Source organism: Podarcis bocagei (genome assembly GCF_964188305.1).
Source record: "Podarcis bocagei genome assembly, chromosome: 10".
NCBI lineage: Eukaryota > Metazoa > Chordata > Lepidosauria > Squamata > Lacertidae > Podarcis > Podarcis bocagei.
The window spans coordinates 25,582,789-25,607,867 of NC_138135.1; the positions used below are offsets into that span (position 1 = coordinate 25,582,789).

Sequence of the window (25,079 nt, forward strand, 5' to 3'; positions counted from 1 at the left end):
CCTTGAATGATGGCCAGGGGTACCACAGGCAACACCGGTCTCTGTCCCTTTTTCCTCCCATCCAGTTGTGTGTTGTTTTTTTGCTTCCCATCCAGATGGATGCTTGGGCACAACCTGGTGCATAACTAATGGTGAGCTTGTAAGAGAGAGCCAGGAAACATTCAAAAACATTGCTGGGTTAGGCAAAGGGGTGAGGGAAGGACAGAAGTGCAACAGAGGAAATGGCACTTTTGCAACATCTTTGTTTATGATACACTGGCAAGAATACAGAAAACCAAACAGTTCTATTTAGATAGCAGTAGGCTTGTAGGAGAGCCAGTGTGGTGTAGTGGTTAAGAGCGGTGGACTCGTAATCTGGTGAACCGGGTTCACTTCCCTGCTCTTCCACATGCAGCTGCTGGATGACCTTGGGCTAGTCACACTTCTCTGAAGCCTCTCAGCCCCACTCACCTCACAGAGTGTTTGTTGTGGGGGAGGAAGGGAAAAGAGAATGTTAGCCACTTTGAGACTCCTTCGGGTAGTGATAAAGCGGGATATCAAATCCAAAACTCTTCTTCTCTTCTCTTCTTCTTGTGTCTCTGCCTCCCAAAGGCTTGTACAGCTGTTTATTGCAGCATCCCTGGCTATAAGCTCCACAGGCGAATGGTCCTCTGAGAGGTACCGTATTTTTCGCCCCATAAGACGCACTTTTCCCCCTCCAAAAATGAAGGGGAAATCGGGGTGCGTCTTATGGGGCGAATGCCTGCAAGCCTCGCGCGCCCGGCAGGAGGTCCCACCGGGTGCGCGAGGCTTGGAGCGGCAGCCTGTCACCCGAAGCACGGGGAGCCCTCGGGAGGGCTCCCCCTGCTTCAGGCGAGTGTCTGCAAGCCTCGCGCACCCGGCAGGAGGTCCCGCCGGGTGCGCGAGGCTTGGGGCGGCAGCGGACTGCTTGCGCGCACCTAGAAGCTTGGGGCGCGCTGAGCTCAGCACGCCCCAAGCTCCTGGTGTAGCGCAGCGATCCGCTAGCCCTGGGAGAGCCCCGCGGCTCTCCCAAGGCTAGCGGACTGCTTGCCAGCACGCAGAAGCTTGGGGCGCGCTGACCTCAGCGCGCCCCAAGCTTCTGGAATAGCGCAGGGGTCCGCTAGCCCTGGGAGAGGCGCCCGGCTCTCCCACGCTAGCGGAGACCTTGCCGGCACGCAGAAGCTTGGGGCGCGCTGAGCTCCGCACGCCCCAAGCTCCTGGTGTAGCGCAGCGCACCTGGGGGGGAAATAAATTTTTTTTCCTTTATTTCCCCCCCAAAAATCTAGGTGCGTCTTATGGGCCGGTGCGTCTTATGGGGCGAAAAATACGGTACCTCTCTTTGGGGCAGAGGGGTCAGCTCAGAGACTGGGGGTGGCAGCAGTAGCTGCCTGGAGGACTCCCAATGAGAGGGAAGAAGAGAGGAGGCCAAGGGAACACTACACAAGGGAGGGTGTTCAAAAAAGGGTGAGAGGCTGCCAGCTCTGCAGGCAAGGGGTGACATAACTGGGCTCCTGAGCCCCACAGGGGTGCCACAGAAAGAATGTAGTTGGTCAAGGGAACTGTGGACTCAAAAAGGTTGAAAACCTCTGCCCTTCACAGGGTCTTTTTGCTAGAGGACCTTGTGGAGTTGGCCTTAAATAAGAAGTCAAAAATGTTAGGCTTGGGGTCCAAATGTAGCCCTCCATGCCTCTCTCTTTGGACCCAACATCAGGGTCTTTTCCAGGGAGTTTTCCTTTCTCATGAGGTAGCCAAAGTATTGGAGCCTCAGCTTCAGGATCTGTCCTTCCAGTGAGCACTCAGGGCTGATTTCCTTAAGAATGGATAGGTTTGATCTTCTTGCAGTCCATGGGACTCTCAAGAGTCTCCTCCAGCACCATAATTCAAAAGCATCAATTCTTTGGCGATCAGCCTTCTCTATGGTCTAGCTCTCACTTCCATACATCACTACTGGGAAAACCATAGCTTTAACTATTCGGACCTTTGTTGGCAAGGTGATCTCTCTGCTTTTTAAGATGCTGTCTAGGTTTTCATTGCTTTTCTCCCAAGAAGCAGGCGTCTTTTAATTTCATGACTGCCGTCACCACCTGCAGTGATCATGGAGCCCAAGAAAGTAAAATCTCTCAATGCCTCCATTTCTTCCCCCTCTTCTGTGCCCTACCTGAGTGCATTTGCCTGGCTGTAATATGTCATTGAACTGTGATCATGCCTCTTGCCTACCTAGATGCTTACATATTATTTTTTTATATTGTAATTTTTTTGTTGTGAACCACTCTGAAATCTATGGATGAAGGGCAGTATACAAATTTAATAATGATAATAAATAGATGGAGGATGAAAGTGTGTGCATATGTTGAAGCCTCTATGTTACGTGTGTACAAAACTATAAATGGTATAGTCTCAACATTCCCCCACGGTGAGCAAGTGTCGCAGGTGAGCATGCTACACCTTGTCTTTAAAAGCTTGGCAGATGGGGTGTGTCAAGTTGTTGGGACATCTCTGTTGCTTCTGTCCAGTTCTGAACCTCTTGCCCTGCTTTTGAATTCTTGAATCATGACTTCTAAGCCTCTTGTCTGCCCCTGAATCTGTATCATTATTTGCCCTAAGAAATATCTCTTACTTACAAGTAAGAGCCTCTGCTTGTATGTTTTGGGGGCAGGAGCTAGGACATCCCAATGGCTTAACAGGTATCCATGCCGTTTCTGACTGTGGAGATAGAATAGCCTTATCCTCCATGAATTTGTCTAATCTCATCATCTGCACATGTAATTTGAACCATAACATTGTTTGCTGAAATGCTTCTTCTATGATGTGCTGAGGCAAAGGTACTTGGGAAATACCGTATTTTTTGCTCCATAGGATGCACTTTTTTACTCTTAAAAAGTAAGGGGAAATGTCTGTGCGTCCTATGGAGCGAATGTGTGGTCCCTGGAGCCAAATTGCCGGAGTGTGGCACGCTCTTGGACTGCTCTTGGGGGGTGGGGGTGGGGGAGCCGCGCTCATCTGCCGGCAGACTCGGCTTCCCCCTGCAGCCCCGGGAAGCTTTGGAGCAACGGGAAGGCTGTGCGCCCATGCCCCACACTCCTGGGCTGCTGAATGGGGGTGGGGGTGCTGCTCTGCCAGCAGCCTGCCCTTCCACTCAAGATTTGGAGCAGCGGGCAGGCTGTTAACCAATTAACCAACTCTTCCAAACAAGAACTTAGTGTTTTTATTAGGAAATGTGTACTCTTCAGTGACCTACGGAACAGCTCTGTGTGCTTTAACAGCAAGGAAATTCTGTGTAGCAAAAAAAGAGGAAAGGATTAGTGCAGTGAGACCAGGAGATTCTTTAAAATCCTAAGTGGGTCTATTATCTTTGATTGCACTGGGATTTTTTATTATTATTATTACGTATATTGTTTTATATTATTGTAATTTTCAATATGGAAATTTTAAGAGGAAACTTGTCAAGGCCAATGGCAAAGACGTTAAGTTGCTGAAGAGCAGAATCTGAAGAAAGGCTTCTCGTATCATTACAATATCTTTCTTGAGGGGTGGAGACAGTAAATTTATATATATATATTCTTTTTGAAGCTACATATAAAGCCTTTGTGAGAAATGACCCTTGACACCAGTCCATCAGCCAAGCAAATAATTAAGATAGGAACAGAGAGCAAGGAGAGATTTTCTTAAGAGATCGGGACTGTCCGTGACACCGTGAGAAGCCGGGATGGCTAAAGGATTTTTGGGACTGTGCCAGGAATTTCAGGATGGTTGGAGAGTGTGGCTTGTAGCTCCTTCCAATGCTGCTTGCACCGCACACAATTTTCCTTTGTTTCCTTACCTGCCAAAACCTCCCACATTTCACCTTTGACTTGAAGAAAACAAAATGCAGGTTAAGGCCAACGAGATGTGTTCCTGACACTCCCCACCCTCACCCTCACCCTCACCAATAATTAGGATTTCTCACCTTGCCACAATAAAAGATGTCTTCACGTTTGACCTTTCCTTCAGAGATCTTCTCCCGGATGGCCTGTCCCACTTCATGTTCATTGTAATACACAAAAGCACCGTCAATGTGGCGGTAACCTGCATCAATGGCGGTTTTCACAGATTCGGCACAAGTGCCTTTGGGGGTCTGCCAATCAGAAGAGAGAAGTGGGGGGGAGAGCTTTATTTTTGTATTTATACCTCCTTTCAACCTCCACAGCTGCCCGCCCCCTGCAAAAGAATGGCTAAAGCCACAAAAGGAACAAGTCACGGAAATGAACTTAGGATACCAATCAAGCCACATTTAAATGCAAGCCTGCTGAAAACAAAAGAAGAGCATACTGAAATATAGCTCTAGAGGCTTTACAGAACAGAAGTTTGGAGAACTTATATCTGGCCTATACATTTATTAAAGGTAAAGGTAAAGGTACCCCTGCCCATACGGGCCAGTCTTGTCAGACTCTAGGGTTGTGCGCTCATCTCACTCTAGAGGCCAGGAGCCGGCGCTGTCCACAGACACTTCCGGGTCACGTGGCCAGTGTGACATCGCTGCTCTGGCAAGCCAGCACCAGCGCAGCACACGGAACGCCATTTACCCAGTGGCGTAGCGTGGGGGGTGCAGGGGGGCCCGGCCGCACCGGGCGCAACATCTGGGGGTTAGGGTTAGGGGGCGCAAATCCACAGGTTAGGGGGCGCAAATCCATGGGTTAGGGGGCGCAAATTACTTGCCTTGCCCCGGGTGCTGACAACCCACGCTACGCCACTGCATTTACCTTCCCGCTATAAAGCGGTATCTATTTATCTACTTGCACTTTAAGGGTGCTTTCGAACTGCTAGGTGGGCAGGAGCTGGGACCGAAAGACGGGAGCTCACCCCGCCGTGGGGATTCGAACCGCCAACCATGCAATCGGCAAGTCCTAGGCGCTGAGGTTTTACCCACAGCGCCACCCGCGTCCCCCATACATTTATTACTTTACTATATATCCTACTTTTCCTCCAAGGAACTCAAGCGGATGTAGATGGTGCTTCTCTTCCTCATTTCATGCTCACCACAACTCTGCAAAATAGTTTAGGTCGAGAGAGGGTGACCGGCCTGAAGTGTAGGTGGGTTCCCACGAGGCAAAACACAGTAATAACAGCATGAACCTTTATTGAACTACATAACTGGGAAACAGAAGCAAAGCAACTACGTATCCCACAATTGGCAGTATAGTGGCACCTTGGAAGCTGAACGGAATCTGTTCTGGAAGTCCGTTTGACTTCCAAAACATTTAGAAAGCAAGGCACGGCTTCTGATTGGCTACATGAAGCTCCTGCAGCCAATCGGAAGCCACATCACACATTCGGGTTCCAAAAGAACGTTCACAAACTGGAACACTCGCTTCCGGGTTTGCGGCGTTTGGGAGTCAAAATGTCCGAGTGACAAAGTGTTCGGCTTCCAAGGTACGACTGTAGTTGGGGCTGGGTTTGTTTGTTTGTTTGTTTAGTTTAGTTTAGTTTATTTGATTGTCCTGTGAAAGGGAAAATCCAAATTAAAGAGGGTGGGAGGAAATGTATTGGTATTTTGATGCCAACGATCCAGCATTCACCTTAAGAATGTTTCAATCTGCAGACATCCTGTGTTTATCATCATCTCATTTTCCCTTAACATTCTAGCCTGATTAACAGCTCTGGAGAAACTCACAGGCTTGCTCACTATTTTGTGACATTTTCACTAGAATCCTCCACACCACAACCAGCAGGAACCACTATAGCTATCAATGAGTTTTACAGTGAAATCCTATAATGTCTCCTCCTTAAAGTGTTACTTGGAAATTATTATTATCAATAACTATTATTACTATTATTCCACCACATTTATAAATGAAGTTTATAGAAGGTGAACTTTCTTTATTCTTAATTAGAATAATGACAATTGATTAATGAATGGTTTTAAAGTGTGCCTTTAAAGTAGGCTACACTTCCTCAATAAAATACAGACATTAAAATCCAAGATTTAAAATAGCAATAAACACACTTAACATTCAAATGCATCAGTAGAGAAGACAGTTCTCAAACACCGTCATAACACCCAAATGCAGACTGGAATAAATAAATGGGCAAACCACTTAACACCAGAACCAAAATCTGAGGGGTATTAGAGCAGGTCACAGAAAGTGCCTAAAGCGTTTTGAGATGTTACAGACGAGGCAGCTCAGGTTTTATTTTTTAGCAGAACTCTGAAGATGCAAGTTACACGAGGGAGCATTCCCAGAATTTCCATCTGGCAAAAGGTGAGATGTTGTATTTCCTAGAAAACACCAAAGCACCAGAACACACTCAGCTTTTAAGGAGAGGGAGGGAATAATAATGCTGGCAGCCTTCCTTAAGTAATGTAGGCGTCAAGAAACGAGCAAAAATAAATCTAAGGAAAGAAGGAACTCAGAAACAGCAGATAAAAGAGAAGTGGTAACTGGGGTGATGAGAATATGATATAAACCATCTATCTAGGACACACATTGCTGTGCCTTCCAAGATGGCGTCTTCCTTCAGAGCTAGGATGCAGCCCAGTGGTGCCCCTTAAGGTAGGAAACATATGAACCTGGATTATATTGAGTTTATTACATTGATACACTGTTCTCCCTCCAAGGTGACTGAGGCATTGTTCATGGTTCTCTTCCTGCCCCAATGTAACCCTCACAACCGCCTTGTGAGGTAGCTTAGGTGGAGATATAATGTCTGGACCAAGGTCACACAGCAAGCTTCATGGCTGAGTGGGGATTTGAACCCGCTTCCGCCCACTCTTACTGCTCCACTGCAATGGCTTCACAGTTTTCTGAGACTGACCATTGGTCGGCCAGGCATAGCGGCTGACTTGCTCTGATTGGCTGTGGCTCTCCAGGGTCTCAAGAGAGAACTTTGCTAAGTATCTGCTGACTCTTGAACCTTCCATATGCAATGTACCCATGCTATGGCCCCTTCTGTTGGGAAGGGGCCACGTCACCCCAAAATTAAAAGTGGTACTCAGGAGAAGAGTTCTCTGGGTCAAAGGTCAATCTAGGTAGGGGTGGTCCAGGAGGGTCTATGAGTGGAGCTCAGAGCAAATGTTATCTGTTCATACCAGAGATGGGGAATCTTTGGTGAAACTGGTGATCCACAGCTTGCATCATCTGACTATTGGGCTCTGCTGCCTTGGGCTGATGGGAGTTGGCATCCAAAAACAGCCTTTAGGAGAAGTGACATAGCTCCACGGAAGAGCATCCGCTTTGCACACAGAAGGTCCCAGGTTAAAATCTGTGAATCTCCAGGAAAGGCCGGGAAAGACCCCCATCTGAAATCCTGAGAGCAAGTATAGACCAGTGTTTCCCAAATTTGGGTCTCCAGCTGTTTTTGGACTACAACTCCCATCACCCCTAGCTAACAGGTCAGGGATTATGGGAAGTGTAGTCCAAAAACAGCTGGAGACCCAAGTTTGGGAACTCCTGGGGTGCCAAATTAGATGGCCCAGTGGTCTGATTGAGTATATGGCAACTTCCTTCCTAACCTTGCCTTTCTGATCCGAAAACAGAAACAAAAGAAAAAACCCAGACAGCCCTTTATAGCTTTAAAAACTAACCATAGGAAAAGAACACAATGCATCTTGTCTTCTGTCCAGCGCTGTGATTGGGTGAACAGAGAAAAGGGCTGTTTCCTTTGGTGAATGAGCAGCACCAGCATGTAGATTTTGAACCATGTGCACCTTGATTATTCCCATAATATCAACTTAGTTTGCATAACCAAAGATATAGTGCCATCCAGTTATGTGGCTTTGTAGAATTTGGCTAAGGCAAAGTAAGCCTTTGGCTGTTGTTGTTGGCTAAGTGCGACATGGCTATTTCCCTGAGACTCGTACAAAATTGCAGGGTCGGCGGTTCCAAGGACTGTCTGTAACTTTTCAGAAAAGATATACCAATTTAAAAGAGATACCGTATTTTTTGCTCCGTAAGAAGCACTTTTTTTCTTCCTAAAAAGTAAGGGGAAATGTCTGTGCATCTTATGGTGCGAATGTGTGATCCCTGGAGCCAAATTGCCTAGGGGCAAAAAGCAGATCATGCTCTTTTTTCTCTTTCTTTTCTTTTCTTTTCTTTTCTTTTCTTGAAAGAGGGAAGTGAGTGTGGAAACAAAGCTGCTGATTGTTTGTGGGGAGAGAGATAAGGGACTCTAGAGATAAAGGAGGTTGCCTGGGAGGGGGGGAGGTAAAGATAGCAAACTTGCAAAGGGGGGGGAAACAGAAAGACTAAAGCAATAAGGAGAGAGATTAGAAGAAAAGGAGGAGCAAAAAAACTGCTCCAGCTAAGGAAAAGACACTAAGGCAAACAAGAGGGAAGGGAGTGGTGGGATCCGAAGAGAGATAAGGGACGCTAGCGGAGGCTGCCTGGGAGAGGGAGGTAAAAGCCCATGGATCTTCAGGATTTTTACATTGAGTCACCCCAAAGTCACCATCAGATCACATAGCATGTCCATGGCTACAGCCTGCACCAAAAAAAATCACGCATCCACTGTTTCCTGGGGCTGCAATGGTGCAAAAATGTGGTTACAAAGCACGGATCCACATGGATCCTCAGGATTTTTGCACTGGGTCACCCCAAATTCACCATCAGATCCTCCTCCAAAAACTAGGTGCGTCTTATGGAGCAAAAAATACGGTATACTGATTTAAACCCCAACCCCATCACATGCAGCCTTCCTTTTGAAGGTCTGCAGGTTACTGCTGCAAAACCCAGTCTTCTAGAGAGAAAATTAAGGGGGGAAAGGGCACTCCTCGTTTTGTACTTCAAAGACTTGCTGACAGCTTGGATGTACAGAGCACTCTAAATCTGAAACATTTTGGAGCCTGTATGTGTCCAAATTGATTAAAAGCAAACAAAAACTGGAAATATTTCTGGATATAATTTTTCTATTGTTTTCTATAACTGAGTGGCAGACCATCTGCTTTGTACGCAGGAGGTTCCCACTTCAAACCTCAGCACCTCTCGGTAGGGCTGGGAGAGACTCGCATCATCTGAAACCCTGGAGAGTTGCTGCCTGTCAAAGAGAACAGTCAGTTTTGCACACTCAGTTTTGGGTTTGGGAAGCACCCATTCCTTCATTAGCAGGCAATATTGAGCTAGATGGAGCAAAGGCCTGATTTGGTGTTAGGCAACTTCCTAGTTTCCGATGCTTGTTTGGATCCAGTAGCTCTCTTCCTAAGTTTTCGTGCCAAAACTGTGGCAGGTCCACCATGTCGCAATTGTACATAGAAAGGGTCATTCCGTCCTGCTTAAGGGCAGAACAACTAATGCGCCTAAAGACAAGGGAATGTGCACGTGTGACAATGACACCAATTATCCGTTGTGCACATGGGTTTAATTGTTTGGTTAATGGCACCAATTAGCCAGTTTTAAATTGACCATTTTAAGCTGTGGATCTGAAGGTTTCGGCGTTCTCTGGGAAACATTTTCTTAAAAGTGTGACTCCTTAAATAGAAGGGGAAATGTTATTTTGCAACATTTTACCACTCTATAATCCTGTACTTTCCAACCTCACAGTTTATAGCTTATTACCAACATTTCTTTCATGAAAGAAGTTGCCTTTGCCTTTTTTATTCTTCTAATACCCCACCTGAAGCCATAAGCCTTTGACTTGGAGGCCTAACAGCTGGGGCTGATTAGCACAAAATGATGCCCAGATCCCCAAAAACCTCCCGAGATTCCAAGTTAGACTTTCATCCCCCTTCATTTCTTACAGTTATAAATGCTTTGATCTCCTTCCTGAGCAAATACCAGAGGACTGGTGGGTTTTGTTTTGTTAGCAGTTCTGCGAGTATATCTGGTGAATTCGGGTGGAAATATGGACAAAAGAAAATGCCCAACCCTTGGAACGGGTGCATCTTTTCAGATGATTGGGGAAGAAGTGAAGGCATCTGCTGTTGGATACTTTCCAGCATTTGTTTCTAAAGTGCAAACAGTGCATTTCAGAGCAAACATACACTTTAAAATACATGGAACACAGGAAATACAGAAGCAATAAAGTGGTATATACAGCAAGTGAATTGGCCAGTTATAATAAGCCCCATCCGGTAGAGATGGGTGAATATGGCAATTTCAGTTTCTCAGTTTTACATTCTTAAATTTGGTTTCCACATCAGTTTGGGGTTTTTTAAGCCATTGGTATTTTAGTGCAAATTTCTCCTAACATATACAGTGGTACCTCATTTTAAGTACTTAATTCGTTCCGGAGGTCCGTTCTTAACCTGAAACTGTTCTTAACCTGAAGCACCACTTTAGCTAATGGGGCCTTCTGCTGCTGCTGCGCCGCCGCCACACGATTTCTGTTCTCATCCTGAAGCAAAGTTCTTAACCTGAGGTACTATTTCTGGGTTAGCGGAGTCTGTAACCTGAAGCGTATGTAACCTGAAGCGTATGTAACCCGAGGTACCACTGTATATGCTTGTATGCAATTGCAGAAGAAGAAGTAGAAGAAGAGGCGGAGGAGGAGGAGTTTGGATTTGATATCCTGCTTTATCACTACCCTAAGGAGTCTCAAAGCAGCTAACAATCTCCTTTCCCCTCCTCCCCTACAACAAACGCTCTATGAGGTAAGTGAGACTGAGAGACTTCAGAGAAGTGTGACTAGCCCAAGGTCACCCAGCAGCTGCATGTGGAGGAGCAGGGAATCAAACCCGGTTCACCATATTATGAGTCCCCCGCTCTTAACCACTACACCACACTGGCAAAGCACTTTCCCCTAATATAATGCATTTTCCCATGTTGTGTATTTGTGTATATGTATTTTTATGCACACTTTATCCCAGCATATACATTTGTGTACACACTACTTGGCTGAAAAACTGTCTTGGAAAATTCAGAGAACTGTACATTTTAAAGGACCTAACTTTGCATCTAAAGCACACGTATACTACTTTAAAACAGGAATGGCTTCTCCCAAAAGAATTCTGGGAACTGTAGGTTTTTTTAAGTGTGCTGAGAGTTGTTAGGAGACTCTCATAGTCCTCGGGACCCTTAACAAATTGGTTGATGTGACCAATCTTTCAGAGTTTGTCCCGAAAGAGAAGAAAAGAAGTTAGAGAGGAGGTGAGTGGGCAGGATGTCAAAGCCTTCTGAAATTTTCTCTGAAGTAATTGAATCAAGAATCCCTTTTTTATAAAATAAAAAATAAAATAAAAATGTCTTGTATCATCAGTCTTGAATAATGAACTACCTGAAGTCCAGATGTTGTGTCAGTGTTTCTTAAATAATTAGTTTTCACTAAAACAAGGCATTTGAATTCAAATCAGGTGGGAGTTGCCTACCTGTGACCTGCAATAAAACTGCACTGAAGCTGCAAATACCGTATTTTTCAGTCTATAAGACAACCCCCATGTATAAGACACCCCCTATTTTTGAGGCAACAACCAATCGCCGGTCCACCCTCGGCAATATCCGTGCATAAGACGCCCCCTAATTTTTGACATTATTTTTTAGGGGGGAAACCTAGTCTTATACACGGAAAAATACTGTATATTCTACATGCCATGCTAGCAAGCAATACTGAGAAAACTAGCTGAACCAAATCCCTTCCCTATTCAAAATCTGTTTTGACTCTCCCAGAGATAAGAATGCAACAAGTGAAATGCAAATGAACAAATATCTCAAATATTGATTAAAAAAAATACTGAGCTTAAAAGAGGAAAAAGGTAGCTGAAGAATGCAAAACTCCAAGGCCTTACAGTTAAGGCCTGTAGTTTTTGCATGTTTACCATTCCTAAGGAAATCAGCCCTGAGTGCTCACTGGAAGGACAGATCGTGAAGCTGAGGCTCCAATACTTTGGCCACCTCATGAGAAGATTCCCTGGAAATGACCCTGATGTTGGGAAAGATGGAGGGCACAAGGAGAAGGGGACGACAGAGGACGAGATGGTTGGACAGTGTTCTCGAAGCTACCAGCATGCGTTTGACCAAACTGCTGGAGGCAGTGGAAGACAGGAGTGCCAGGCGTGCTCTGGTCCATGGGGTCACAAAGAGGCGGACACGACTAAACGACTAAACAACAACAACAAAGCTTTGTAAAAGGCTAAAATGCCACATTTTAGCCACAATGGCTGTTCAACAGTGGAGGTAGGAGACAATATGCCTCTGAATACCGTTTGATGAAATCTATAGGAAGGGAGAGTGCTGTAATCCTCAGGAGGCCTCACTTCAAATATGGCAAATTTCCTCCCCCCCCCCCTCTGAAAATATTGAGTATCTCAGTCTTCAATACCACATGGCAAATCTCATTAAAAACAGTTGCATGGTCTTTGAACCTGAAGGAGACAGGAATTTTAATTTCAGAAATAAGTTTTCGCAATGTGCAGTTGTGCCAAAGACCACAATTCACTTGCCAGGAAGAACTACTGCAGATACAACATAGCTACGGCTTAACTATGGATTGCACACTTTCATCCGACCTGCCATTTCTGAACCAGAATTCCAGCCCCGCCCCCTGCCCCCCCCCAAAACCAACAACCTGTGCTTAGTTGGCTTGACTGATAACCACACTGAAATTAACCTCTGTTAGGGACATCCTCTTAAAAATCTGAATTTTGAACAACTATTCCATGAAGATTAGTTCTCAAAAAAAGAAGTCTATTTTCACAGCCAGGTCTAATTCTTAATTCTGTGTATTTGGAATTAAGTCCCATTGATTTCACCCAGATTTACCTCCTAAGCAAGCATGCTTCAAACTGAGTCTTAAATTGTACGGTATGGAAATGCAATGGTGGAATCACAGTGGGGAACACATAGGAATTGAGTCCTGAAGCATCTCTTGCAAAGGTGGAACAAGGATGCCATTGCCAAATGCAAGCAAGACTTGTTCCCTCTGAGCTAAATAGAGCTGCCTTGATTAGGAGACCTTACGATTAAGCCTTGCTCCCTTGCAATGTCAATCACAGCCATGAAAATGGGATCGATGTCTTCTAAGTCAGGGGTCACCAACATGGTGCTCAGGGGTGCATATGTACCAGCAAGAGCCTTCCCTGGTACCCGCAGGGTTCCCTTCCCCCTGCTGAAATTAGATTGTTGTAGCCAATAGAGTAGGTTGTGGTGCATGCTTGGATGTAGTTTGGGGGTGGGTGTATATGTGGTGTCCATGACCGTTTTTCCAGTTTGCAGATGAGCCCGAAAAGACTGGTGACCACCCCCCTTCCAACTTGTGTAAATGTAATGTGATTCATATGTCCAAATAGGTCTCTAAACGAGATAGATAATTGTAAGATATACATTCAAATGTAGAAAGGGCAGTAAGATCTTCAGACCACTGAGGAAAGGGTGGTGGTGCTTGTTCTTCAACCTGGAAAATTAAGGTTGTGTTAGCATTGCTGTTTCAACATCTTAAAAAGCAGAGACATCACCTTGCCAACAAAGGTCCGTATAGTAAAAGCCATGGTTTTCCCAGTAGTGATGTATGGAAGTGAGAGCTGGACCATAAAGAAGGCTGATCGCCGAAGAATTGATGCTTTTGAATTATGGTGCTGGAGGAGACTCTTGAGAGTTCCATGGACTGCAAGAAGATCAAACCTCTCCATTCTGAAGGAAATCAGCCCTGAGCGCTCACTGGAAGGACAGATCGTGAAGCTGAGGCTCCAATACTTTGGCCACCTCATGAGAAGAGAAGACTCCCTGGAAAAGACCCTGATGTTGGGAAAGATGGAGGGCACAAGGAGAAGGGGACGACAGAGAATGAGATGGTTGGATGGTGTTCTTGAAGCTACCAGCATGAGTTTGATCAAACTGCGGGAGGCAGTGGAGGACAGAAGTGCCTGGCGTGCTCTGGTCCATGGGGTCACGAAGAGTCGGACACGACTAAACGACTAAACAACAACAACAACAACAAAGCATTGCTGTTTACTGTGGCTCTAGCACACTCCCTCAGCCTGTTTTTTTAACAAAATCCCCCAACGTTCAAAAGTTGCAGAAAGAAGAAATGGGTTCAATACTATGAAGACGCTTCTAAATGCCATACTTGGTGCTTGTTTAAACAAATAGTTTTAAGGTAGATGGGGGAAAATCAATTTTAGCTTTTGAAGAGGTGGGTAGATAAACATCTGTCAAGAATGATTAATCTATAATAATAAAGTCCTTCTCAGTTCAGGGGGCTGGTTTAGACTATTCTAAGATCTTTCCCAGGTTCCAGTGCTTTGATTCTATTATTCCTGTTCATATGCAAAAAGGCAGGCTTAACTTTCCATTAGGCATTCTTGTGTGACATTTCCAGTATAAGGAGGACAAGAAACATTCTTCAAAACAGTTCCCTTTCCTTTGATTTCACGTCCTGGTCTCTTCTTTTCCCAATAATGATTGCTAGAAGAAAAATTCCCCTTCTCGAACTCGGGTTCCTAATGAAAACCACTACCCAACTCTCTCCAATCCATGGTCAAGGGGACCGATCAATATCTCATGGCACACATCTTTGTTACTTTCAGATTGGAATTGTGTTTATTGCAGTGTGATCTACATGTGGCAACCAAATGGAAAATCTGATTGGTCCAAACCCAGGCAGCAAGAATGCGAGTGCTAGCTCACCCATGGGTGAGCATATTATACCCACTTTGCAACAGCTGCATTGACTGCAAGTTCATTTCTGCGCAACCATTCAAAAGTGTTGGTGATCCCATTTAAATAGTCAGGATACTCAAGGGACCACCTATACCCATCTGTACCCACCTGAACCTTAAAATTTGCAACAAACGGCCCATAATTTGGTGAGAGCTACTGGGTTAGTGAGTTCCAGGGCCTTCTCCTTGGTGGCTCCTCATCTGTGTCCGTTCCAAATATATACCGTATGTATCTCTGGAATATATGTATCTCTTAGTTGGCTTTCAGAAGAGCCCTAAATACTTTGTTTCATTCTAGTCGGCTTATGTTTTGATAATAGTTTTCTCTACTGCCGTTATATTAATGCTACTTAACGTTGCTGTTAGTTTTGCTTTATTGTTTCAAAAGCTAACAAAATAACAAAATAAATAAAATATTTGTTTCACTGGTTGCTTTGTGTGCCACCTTTGGAGGCTACAAAGCCTAGAAGATGGAATTAACAAAAATATATTCAATCCCAATAAAAGTAAGTGAAGCTGACCACAGTGGGGGCTGAGGCCCATTAGGGCTGGGAGGTGGAAGGAACGGAAGTCAAGAGCAGATGGAGTCAAGAATCAATGACGGGCACAGCCAACTTACTCTAGTTTTGTCCCTATCCACAGCAGCAATGAAGAGATTAAGGCAGAAGAAACTGACAGCCAGGGCCCACCTCCCTGGACTGGGTGTAAGCAATAATAAGGCAAGGCAAGGGAGGGTTGGCCAAGGTTGGTGGGGCAGCACCCCGTTTGCCCTAATGAACCGCCACCCACGGCCCATCTCCTCCCCACAATATCTGCTGTGAAGACCCGTCTTTGTGTCTTGACAGTGCCTGAGGCAGGACTGGCTGGGCCGTGGGAAAGGGCCTTCTCTCTGTGGCTAGGCCTAGATGGTGGAATGCCTTGCCTCACAGAGACCACCACAGAAATTTCTATTGCGCCCAAATTCTTTAAGGCCACTCCCTTTTTTAAGATAAGGGCAGCAGACAAATGCCTAAAATTGTTGTTGGCTGTGAGGAGATTTCACCCCTCCCATACACAAGAATCTCCTGATCATCTCCTGATGGTCTCTGCTGACTCTCCAGAGAAGAGGAGGCGTGTCCTGCCTATCTACTTATTCTGCCCAGCAACATATCTCTGTGTGAGAGAGAGAGTCAGTCAGTCAGTCAGTCAGTGTATCGGAGAGAGTGAGAGTGTTAGAGATCCTAGAGATAAGATTGCTGCTAAGAGCAGCTGCAGACTCTCAGTGTAGCATTGATTTATGCTTAGAATATTCAGCTCTGTATATAGCTTTGTATCATAGTTGTAGTTACAGAATAAAAGGAAGATATTCTACAGAGCTGCTCTCCGAGTGGTTTATACTCTGCAAGACTCTGCAAAACTCTGCTGCGCAACGACTGTATTATTGAGACAGTGAATCCGGTGCTCTCAGGTCTAAGCTGTGAGTCCACAGCACTGTGACCTGTTCCTGTGAGAAAGGAGGTCTCTGGCGGTGCTACCCAGCTCGCCTAGCCCAGTCGGGGTTGAGGTGCATGAGTCCATTTGGCGCACTGGCTCTCTAGGGCGATGCTGACAGGCTGTTTGAATTTTATTAGTCCCCACCCTGCCTCCCCCAAAAAACCTTGTTGTAATCCACTCTAGACACTGCAAACAGAGGCATGCCTAGGGGTTGGTGAAACCAGTTCCTGCCAGGGGCACAAACCCAGGGTTTTGTTTTTGCAAAAATCGCCTATTACACTATGAGGTGTATGAAGTATACGTGTGGGGCAACAAAACCACCACTGTTGTGGCAAGATAAAATGTCAGAGAGGTTTCCCAATCTTCCCACACAAAGGCATGCATTATTTTAAGTTTTTTGCTCTTCATTCTTACCCTGGGTGCTTCAAGTACTTGGGACACGTAAAATGTAGTAATTTCTAATATGGCTATTGTGGCAAAGTAATTTTTTTGGGTGGAGCGACAATACAGCTCCTTGCCAAGGGCGTGAGTGATGCATCTGGCTGCTTAAAGAAGAAGAGTTTGGATTTGCTATCCCGCTTTATCACTACCCGAAGGAGTCTCAAAGTGGCTAACATTCTCCTTTCCCTTCCTCCCCCACAACAAACACTCTGTGAAGTGAGTGGGGCTGAGAGACTTCGGAGAAGTGTGACTAGCCCAAGGTCACCCAGCAGCTGCATGTGGAGGAGCAGGGAAGCAAACCTGGTTCCCCAGATTACGAGTCTACTGCTCTTAACCACTACACCACACTTCTTAACAACAGAAAAAAATCAGTGGGATGCAAGAAAAAAAATTATTCTCAAAGTGTGGTTCAGAGAAAAAAAAAGTTTGAGAACCATGGCTGTTGGTGGAGTGTTTCCCGCTGAGGTTGGGTTAGTGGTCACCCAGCTAGGATCACCCCCCCCTGCCCCTTGCCCTCCTGTTCAGCTTCCAAGGTATGTATTCCAATGACCTTCTTGCCTTTAGTCTTACTTATTGAGCCATTGTTTCAGAGCACACACCTTATTGCTGACATAGAGAACAGTGATTTTCACTCGGAGTATCCCTGGTTCATATATAAGGACCAGGCATTTAAATTGGCCTTACCCTCCCACTGCCCCCAAGCTTTTAGTCTGAAGCTCAACATTGTGGGTACCCCCCCCTCACTTTGGTCTTGTCTGTTTTGCCAAGAGATTGTGGCAGGTTATAATAAAATGAATTTCAATAGGGACAAATGTAAGGTTCTTCACTTAGGCAGGAAGAACCAGATACACATATAAGATGGGGAACACCTGGCTTACTAGTAGGACATATTCCAAATAAAAAAATTCCTTCCTGTAGCACCTTAAAGACCAACTAAGTTAGTTCTTGGTATAAGCTTTCGTGTGCATGCACACTTCTTCAGATACGTATCTGAAGAAGTGTGCATGCACACGAAAGCTTATACCAAGAACTAACTTAGTTGGTCTTTAAGGTGCTACAGGAAGGAATTTTTTTATTTGGACTATGGCAGACCAACACGGCTACCCATCTGTAACTAGTAGGACATATGAAAAGGATCTAGGGGTCTTAATGGATCACAAGCTCAACATGAGTCAAGAGTGTGATGCAGCAGCAAAAAAAGTGAATGCTATTCTAGGCTGCATCAGCAGAAGTATAATGTCCAGATCAAGGGAAGTCATAGCACCACTCTATTCTGCCTTAGTCAGACCATACCTGGAGTACTGTGTTTGGTTCTGGACACCACAATTTAAGAAGGATGTTGACAAGCTGGAACATGTGCAGAGGAGGGCAACCAAGATGATCAAGGGTCTGGAAACCAAGCCTTATGGTGAGCACTTGAAGGAGCTGGGTATGTATAGCCTGGAAAAGTGGAGACTAAGAGGAGATATCATAGCCATCTTCAAAAATCTCAAGGGCTGTCATATGGAAGAGGGAACAAGCTTGTAGGACTCAAACCAATGGCTTCAAGTTACAAGGAAAGAGATTCTAAACATCAGGAACAAGTTTCTGACAGGAAGAGCTGTTTGACAGCAGAACAGTATCCCTTGGAAGCTGGTAGACTTCCTTGGAGGTTGGATGGTCATCTCTCATGGATGCTTTAGCTGAGATTCCTGCATTGCAGGCGGTTGAGTTAGAAGACCCTTGGTGTCCCTTCCAACTCTACAATTCTATGATTTTATATTTAAACAAGAAATGCAAGTTGATGGGGTAACTTGCTGATTCACACCATTACAGAAATAGAACTACAATGGTTTGCAAGTTTTACTTGCCCACAGACCCCAAGAACAGATGATTCATGATGTGTTTATAAGGACCGCAAACCCTGCACAACTGCTAAGGATAGCCAGCGGTATGGAAAACATGTCCCATGAAGATCAAGTGAAGGAACTGGCTATGTTTAGCCTGAGAAAGCAGGCCCAGGGAGAGGGGTGCCTTGGGGAGACTTTTGAGGGCCAGATAGAGAGGCCCAGGGGGGCATGTTTGGCCCCAGAGCCAGAGTTTCCCCACCACTGATGTAGTACCATCAGAGTGCATAATATCTTAGGAAAACACTGCTGGGCAAGCCCCTGGGCCAAGGAGCTTCGCGGTCCAAACTGCAACATGAAAAGTCACAGGGGAAAGGGTTTGCATGGGGAGAATATGCATTTATTTCAGGCACATGAAGAGGCAGCATCTCCCCTCCAGGTGGTGCTAGACTCCACTTACCATCATCCCTGACTGTTGGCCATGCTGGCTGGGGCTGATGGGATTTGGAGTCCAACAACCTCTGGAGCGTGCCCAGTTTTTTTGGGGGGGGAGCTGCGCAACATTACTGGGACGAAATATCATGCAAAATATGGCATCACCCAGATGTTCTTTCTGCAAACCTGAAGCATTTTTGAAGACTCCCTTTCATTATTATTTTTTTAAAAGAGTCTTCTGAAAATGGGAAACGAGAATAATGGTCAAACAGATGTTGGTTTGTCAGTATCCACAGGAAGGTTTTAATACATAAAGTAGGAGAGCATTCAGAAAATTAGTAGCCAAGAGTAGTACAGACCATCCTATCCACTCTCCTTCCTCGCCCTCCCGCCCCAGTATGGCCCACCTTAGTGCTAAGCAAACATGGGCTGAAAGAATCAGCCTGTGAGCATCAGGTATGCTTTGGTAGATATTAAGGCTGTCTAAAGATGAAGATAAACTCTAATGCCCAGTGCACCACATCAAGAGGCACACACAGATGCCTTGGCGTCTTCCGGCAGTTGGTTTTGGCACTCAGTTTGAGGAGTCCCAGCAATTGGGGTGATGGAATCTGGGCTTTTGTTCCAGGGGCATTCCTTTGAATGCGAGAGGCTCCGGCACATTTCTTCATCTTTTATATTTGTTCAGTGCAGCAGGATTGGCAGGCAGCAAACCTTAGAAAGCACTTCTAGGGCTAGGGAGTCATACAATCCCATTCGGTTCCCACCGAGTTCACTTTGTGACCTCGGGTTAGCAAGGGCGTCCTTGGGCTGACATGCCAATCGAGGCAATTTCCACACCTATTTCTCTTACCAACGGAATTCTCAGCCATCCTTATTCACTTATCTCTCTCACATTTACCACTTAAAGAGTTTTAAACTATGAAGCTGTTTATAAATGGGGGTTTTTTTGGGGGGGGTGACAAAGAAATAAATACATTTTGTAGCCTGCCTTTCCCGCAAAGAGATCAAGGAATTATCTACATCGTTCTCCCCCTCTCCATTTTTATCTTCACAACAACTCTGTCATCAAATGCCGCGTGAGTAGTCAAGGGATAAGAAAAGTAACGGACTGTACTAAGAGAGATGAGCTGACCTTAAAAAATATTTAAAAATAACAAGTTTTTAACCATTCAGAACTGAATAACCTTATTGTCTGGACACGTAGAAGCCCTTCATCTGACAAAGCTCCTTCTCTCATGTTGTATTGCACATGCATGATGGAACACCAGCCGGCAAACAAAAGGATTCCCTTTCCCTCCTTTGGAGAAAAAATCCAAGGCTGAACAAACATGTGCCGCCTGATCCTTCATATATTTACTCAGAATTAAGCTTTGCCTTGGGACTTGCTTTCATGCATATATGGAATTTATTTAGCTATTTTGAAGAGTTAGACCCCCACCTTGCAATCAAATCATTGTCAAGGCTGCGATAATATGTACATCAGCAGGCCTCTGGCTTTGTTCCTCCAGATGTTGGTGAACTGCAAGTCAGCATAGCCAACGGCCAGGGATGTGGGGAAGTTGTACTCCAGCTCTTGGAGGGAACCATATTGGCTCCCCTTGCAATCAGGGGCTGGGTCCAAGACATTCTGGCGCCCGAGGCAGAAAACAAAATGGCGCCCCCCCCTTCTCACCAGGGAAGAAGGGGTGAGTGAAGAACTACATCAGGAATGGCTGGCTGGGTGGAATAAAGATCTATACCGGGATCGGCTGTCCCTGTGGATCCTTGCTGCCTGAGCTGGTCATCTCACCTTGCCTTGTGCCTGAATGCAGGCTTCCTTTTGATTCTGGAGTCCTAGGACAAGCATCCCCAACGTGTGGCTCTCCAGATGTTTTGGACTACAATTCCCATCGTCCCTGACCACTGGTCCTGTTAGTTAGGGATCATGGGAGTTGTAGGCCAAAACATCTGGAGGGCCGCAGGTTGGGGATGCCTGTCCTAGGACATCTAGCAATAGAAACAGAGCGTTCCTTATTTCACTGATGTACTTCATTACATTTCTGTGCCCCCCCCCCTTTCTGCAAGAAGCTCAAGGGTGGCATACATGGTTATTCTCCTCCTCCCCATTCTATGCACACAAGTACCCTGTGAGGTAGGCTCGGCTGAAAGACTAAGTGGCCCAGGGTTAGCTGCATATTCCTGCATTACAGGGGGGTTGGACCAGGTGGTCCTGGGGGTCCCTTCCAACTCTGCAATTCTATGATTCTTTGAATTGCCTCGACATGCAGAAAAAACTGGTCCACCAGGACCATCAGCAATTTTCAAGTGGTCCATGGTAGGACTGGGAGGGAGGTTGCATTGGAGGGAAGTATTGGGAACTACTGGTCTACGCTGGCTGGCAGGGGCTCTCTGGGGTTCAGGCAACCTCCCTCCCAGTCCTACCTGGAGACACCAGGAATTGAACCTGCGACCTTCTGCATACATAGCAACTGCTCTTGCATTGCCCTTCCCTTAAATAAGGGACTGCAAGGAAAACCAGGTGGGGACTTTCGAGGGAGTGCAGATCAGTCCCGGTAATTGGGGGCAGGTGGGGGGGAGCTCCTGGGCTCAGCCCCTACTTATACGCACCCTGCTCTGTAATTCTATCCGTGTGTGTGTGTTGGTTGTATCTGGCTCCAACGTATAGCTCTTGAGTTTCAAGTTTTTATCAGGCTAAAATCTACCTACCCTTGATCTACAGCAGGAGTGAATAGGTGGGATTTGTTGGGAGGCAAGAATACAAGGAGAATTGGTACTTTTGAATTATCAAACGTATCCATCCTTAAGGAAATCAGCCCTGAGTGCTCACTGGAAGGACAGATCGTGAAGCTGAGGCTCCAATATTTTGGCCACCTCATGAGAAGAGAAGACTCCCTGGAAAAGACCCTGATGTTGGGAAAGATGGAGGGCACAAGGAGAAGGGGACGACAGGGGATGAGATGGTTGGACAGTGTTCTCGAAGCTACCAGCATGAGTTTGACCAAACTGCGGGAGGCAGTGGAAGACAGGAGTGCCTGGCGTGCTCTGGTCCATGGGGTCATGAAGAGTCGGACACGTCTAAACGACTAAACAACAAGAAGAATACAAGAAGATCCCCTGGATCAGTCCAGTGGCCCATCTAGTCCAGCATCCTGTTGCCTCGCAGTGACCACCCAGATGCCTGTGGGAAGCTTGCAAGCAGGACCAGAGCACTAGCAGAAAGGGGGGGGGAAATCACTCTCCCCTTCTGCGGTTTCCAAGAATCGGAATGGTATGCATCCAACAATGGAAGGAGAATGCAGCCATCGGAGGTTAGCAGTGGCCACAGAGTGTCTTTCTCCCTTTTAAAAACCATGTAAGTGTGTGTGATTGCTAGCAGAGTCCTGCTAGAAACACCTAAGAGAGGCTGCTGAGAGCTATCCCACCCCCAGTCTTTTGTGTGAGCTCTGTACAGTTCTGGCGATGGAAACAAAGCCCTGAGCTCAGCATGGGCTGGGGGGGGGGGGTGCCCAGGGCTTCCGTGCTAACTGTATGTATGTCTTTCGCCCCAAGCTCTGACTGGTGGGTCTTGGGGTCCCAGTGAGAGACAGAGTCGATCCTACAAGTCTAAAGCCATCTTTAGCCCTGGTCTGCCATCTATCTGCACAATAGATCCAACCAACATTGAGCACTTATCCATCGCCCTGATTTAAGTAGGTGAGAGATGAGTACTTTCCTTAACTCACAATTCTTTATCAACGACACTTGAGCAGAGCGCGACTCTATAAACGGGCTTGCAGCCAAATCTCTTGCACATTTAAACTCAGAAGAAAAGTCCCACTATCAGCGTCCAAGCCTAGGCAGGTTTACTCAGAAGTAAACCCCACTGGGTGACATCTGACTAAATCACACTCGCTGAAATCACTGCGTTTAGAATCTAGGACTAATTTCTTTCAGTGGGAGTGTGGCCGAGTTAGATATCACGCACAAAGCTTTCACTGGGGTTTATTCCCAGGTAAGTGAGCATTTAGCATTGCCGCCTCAGGGTGCTTAACCCTCAAGTCTGCATGTGTAAGAATGTAGCCTTAAGAGTCACTTGAATTACGTACATCAGAGTCAACAGCAAACACCCACAACCAAGTTTAAATACACATGATGTTCTGGCTTGTTTGATTTGTGCTGAATGAATTTTGCAAAAGAGGCCCCAGAGATTGGCTTACTGGTTCACCGTATTTCACTCTTCAAGGCTGATCACATCTCTGCAAGATAAATTTTAACGAGTTCAGGGGGGTTGGAAGCATGCATGGGGTTGAAATGCGAGGGGAGAATCTAAAGTCCAAACAAGTTTCAAAAGAAGCTGGGAAGACAGAGACGCTTCCTTTCAAGAAACAGAACCTTAACAATGAACCGCTGTGGTGAGTTCATATTCATGCGAGGGGGAGAAAAGTAATAAATGCTCTTACCGTTTTAGGGTCTGAGTATGTCCCAAGTCCAATCACAGGGATGCTGTTCCCATCACTCAGCATCAAACGGTGATTTTTGGCGGTGAGATTAGTCGTCATGATGCAAAATAAAAACTTCGATTTTATTATTATTATTATTAAAGAGACCACCAAGAATTCGGATGCACGAGACTCTTCGGAGGAATTCCTGCCTTTTGTGTGCTTCGGGGTGCTTTGGGCTGCAGCCCAGTCCTAGCGGCAGAGGGCGCAAGAGAGCAGAGAAGAGAGCCGGCCACCATCTGCTGCTCGACCTGCACTGGGGCCCGCGATCAACTCGCCATCTGTTAAATACGAGCCGGCGGCGCGCGAGCTGCGGGATTTTGTGGGAGGAAGGCCTTGGCAGCTGCTCCCCGGGGGATCTGGATCCCCGAGCTGCTGGAAAGGGCTTCTGGCTGGCTGGTTGGTTGGATCAGAGGGCTGGAGATCCTTTGCTCCTGAGTCCACCCCCCCCCCGTGCGCAATCGAAACGGCGGGGGATTGGGGTGAGGAGGGTGCCCCATGGCAAACCCAGGGAACACAAAGCAACCTTTGTACCGCTGCCCTGCGGCTCTTCGCAAGCTCTTATTGCCCTAAGCGCTCGGCGGAGGTCAAGCCCTAAGTGCAAGGAGAAAGGCTTCTTGGGACGCGTTCACACGTGACGCTGAGGAATCCTTGTTGGGGGCTCTGAACCCTCGCCTAAACGCCAGCAGCCGGGCGGCCAGCTGCAAAGCGGATCGGGGCTCCTCTGCCTTTCCTGCACGGGCATAGGAGAGGGAAGGCGGCCAGCTAGGAGTCCAGCTGCACCTGCCGAACTCCTGGCTGCTGCTGCTGCTGCTGCTACACGCCTATCATAGGCGTAGAGGCTCTCGTTTGAGATTTTGGCACGCTGGTCGTTCTACCTAGGCTACTAAGCGCTGTGAAGAATGGTGGAAGTTCAACTGGTACAGCTCTCTCTCACACACCCACACCCACACACACCCCAGAGACAGACTGGTGAGGGATGTTCATGCTCCCCACTATAGGGTTGTACTGCCGTGTTTCTTCTTGTCATAGAGGCGGGGGAGATACAGGGAGCGCAGTTAGCGAATCACCTGCTTTTCAAGAGGAAAACCCCTGGTTTAATTCCCAGTTTAAAGAGTGACAGATCAGGGGACGGGAAAGGCCTCTGAGAGCTGGTCGCTCTTGATGTCATTGCAAAGCCTGCCTCGGCCAGAGTGGATGTCTTCTTTCGCAGCCTCGTCCTTGCTTGTGGGATGCTCTGCCTTCCATGCGCTGGTGCCCTCAAGTAATGAAACTGGCAATTGGAATAAAGCCAATTATCTGTAATGCATTTACAGTGGTACCTCGGGTTACAGACGCTTCAGGTTACAGACTCGGTTAACCCAGAAATAGTACCTTGGGTTAAGAACTTTGCTTCAGGATGAGAACAGAAATCATGTGGCGGCAGCGGGAGGCCCCATTAGCTAAAGTGGTGCTTCAGGTTAAGAACAGTTTCAGGTTAAGAATGGACCTCCAGAATGAATTAAGTTATTAACCCAAGGTACCACTGTATAGGCCACCTCTTTCTCCATGGATCTCAAAGTGGTATACATGGTTCTCCCCCTCATTTAATCTCCACAACAACCCTACCAGGTAGGCAGCAGCTGGCTCACGTTGACCCAGTGAGGTCGAGTGGGTATTTGAACCTTGGTCTCCCAGGTCCTGGTCTGATGTTGGAACCCACTACACCATGTAATAAGTTTACATGTTAAAAGTTACATGCCTGTGTAGGCTTACTGGTAAAATAATATTTTTTAGCATGCACCAAATGCAGTACAGTGAAGGCACCTTCCAAATATGAATGGGCAGGGAGGGTCAGTGCTGCCACACTGCAGCATCGTTTTT

General features: G+C 46.4%; 1 protein-coding gene across 1 annotated transcript in view; it reads right to left on the reverse strand.

Moving 5' to 3' along the window:
- AKR1D1 (aldo-keto reductase family 1 member D1) overlaps positions 1–23,696 on the reverse strand; it is a 41,373-nt gene extending 17,677 nt beyond the window's left edge. Inside the window, exons 1-2 of the mRNA XM_081212268.1 lie at positions 23,178–23,696; positions 3,947–4,114 (exon numbers count right to left, since the gene is read on the reverse strand). Of these exons, the coding sequence (XP_081068394.1) occupies positions 3,947–4,114; positions 23,178–23,276 (267 nt within the window). The 5' untranslated portion in view covers positions 23,277–23,696. The remainder of the gene's footprint in view (positions 1–3,946; positions 4,115–23,177) is intronic.
- Between the last annotated feature and the right edge of the window lie 1,383 nt (positions 23,697–25,079).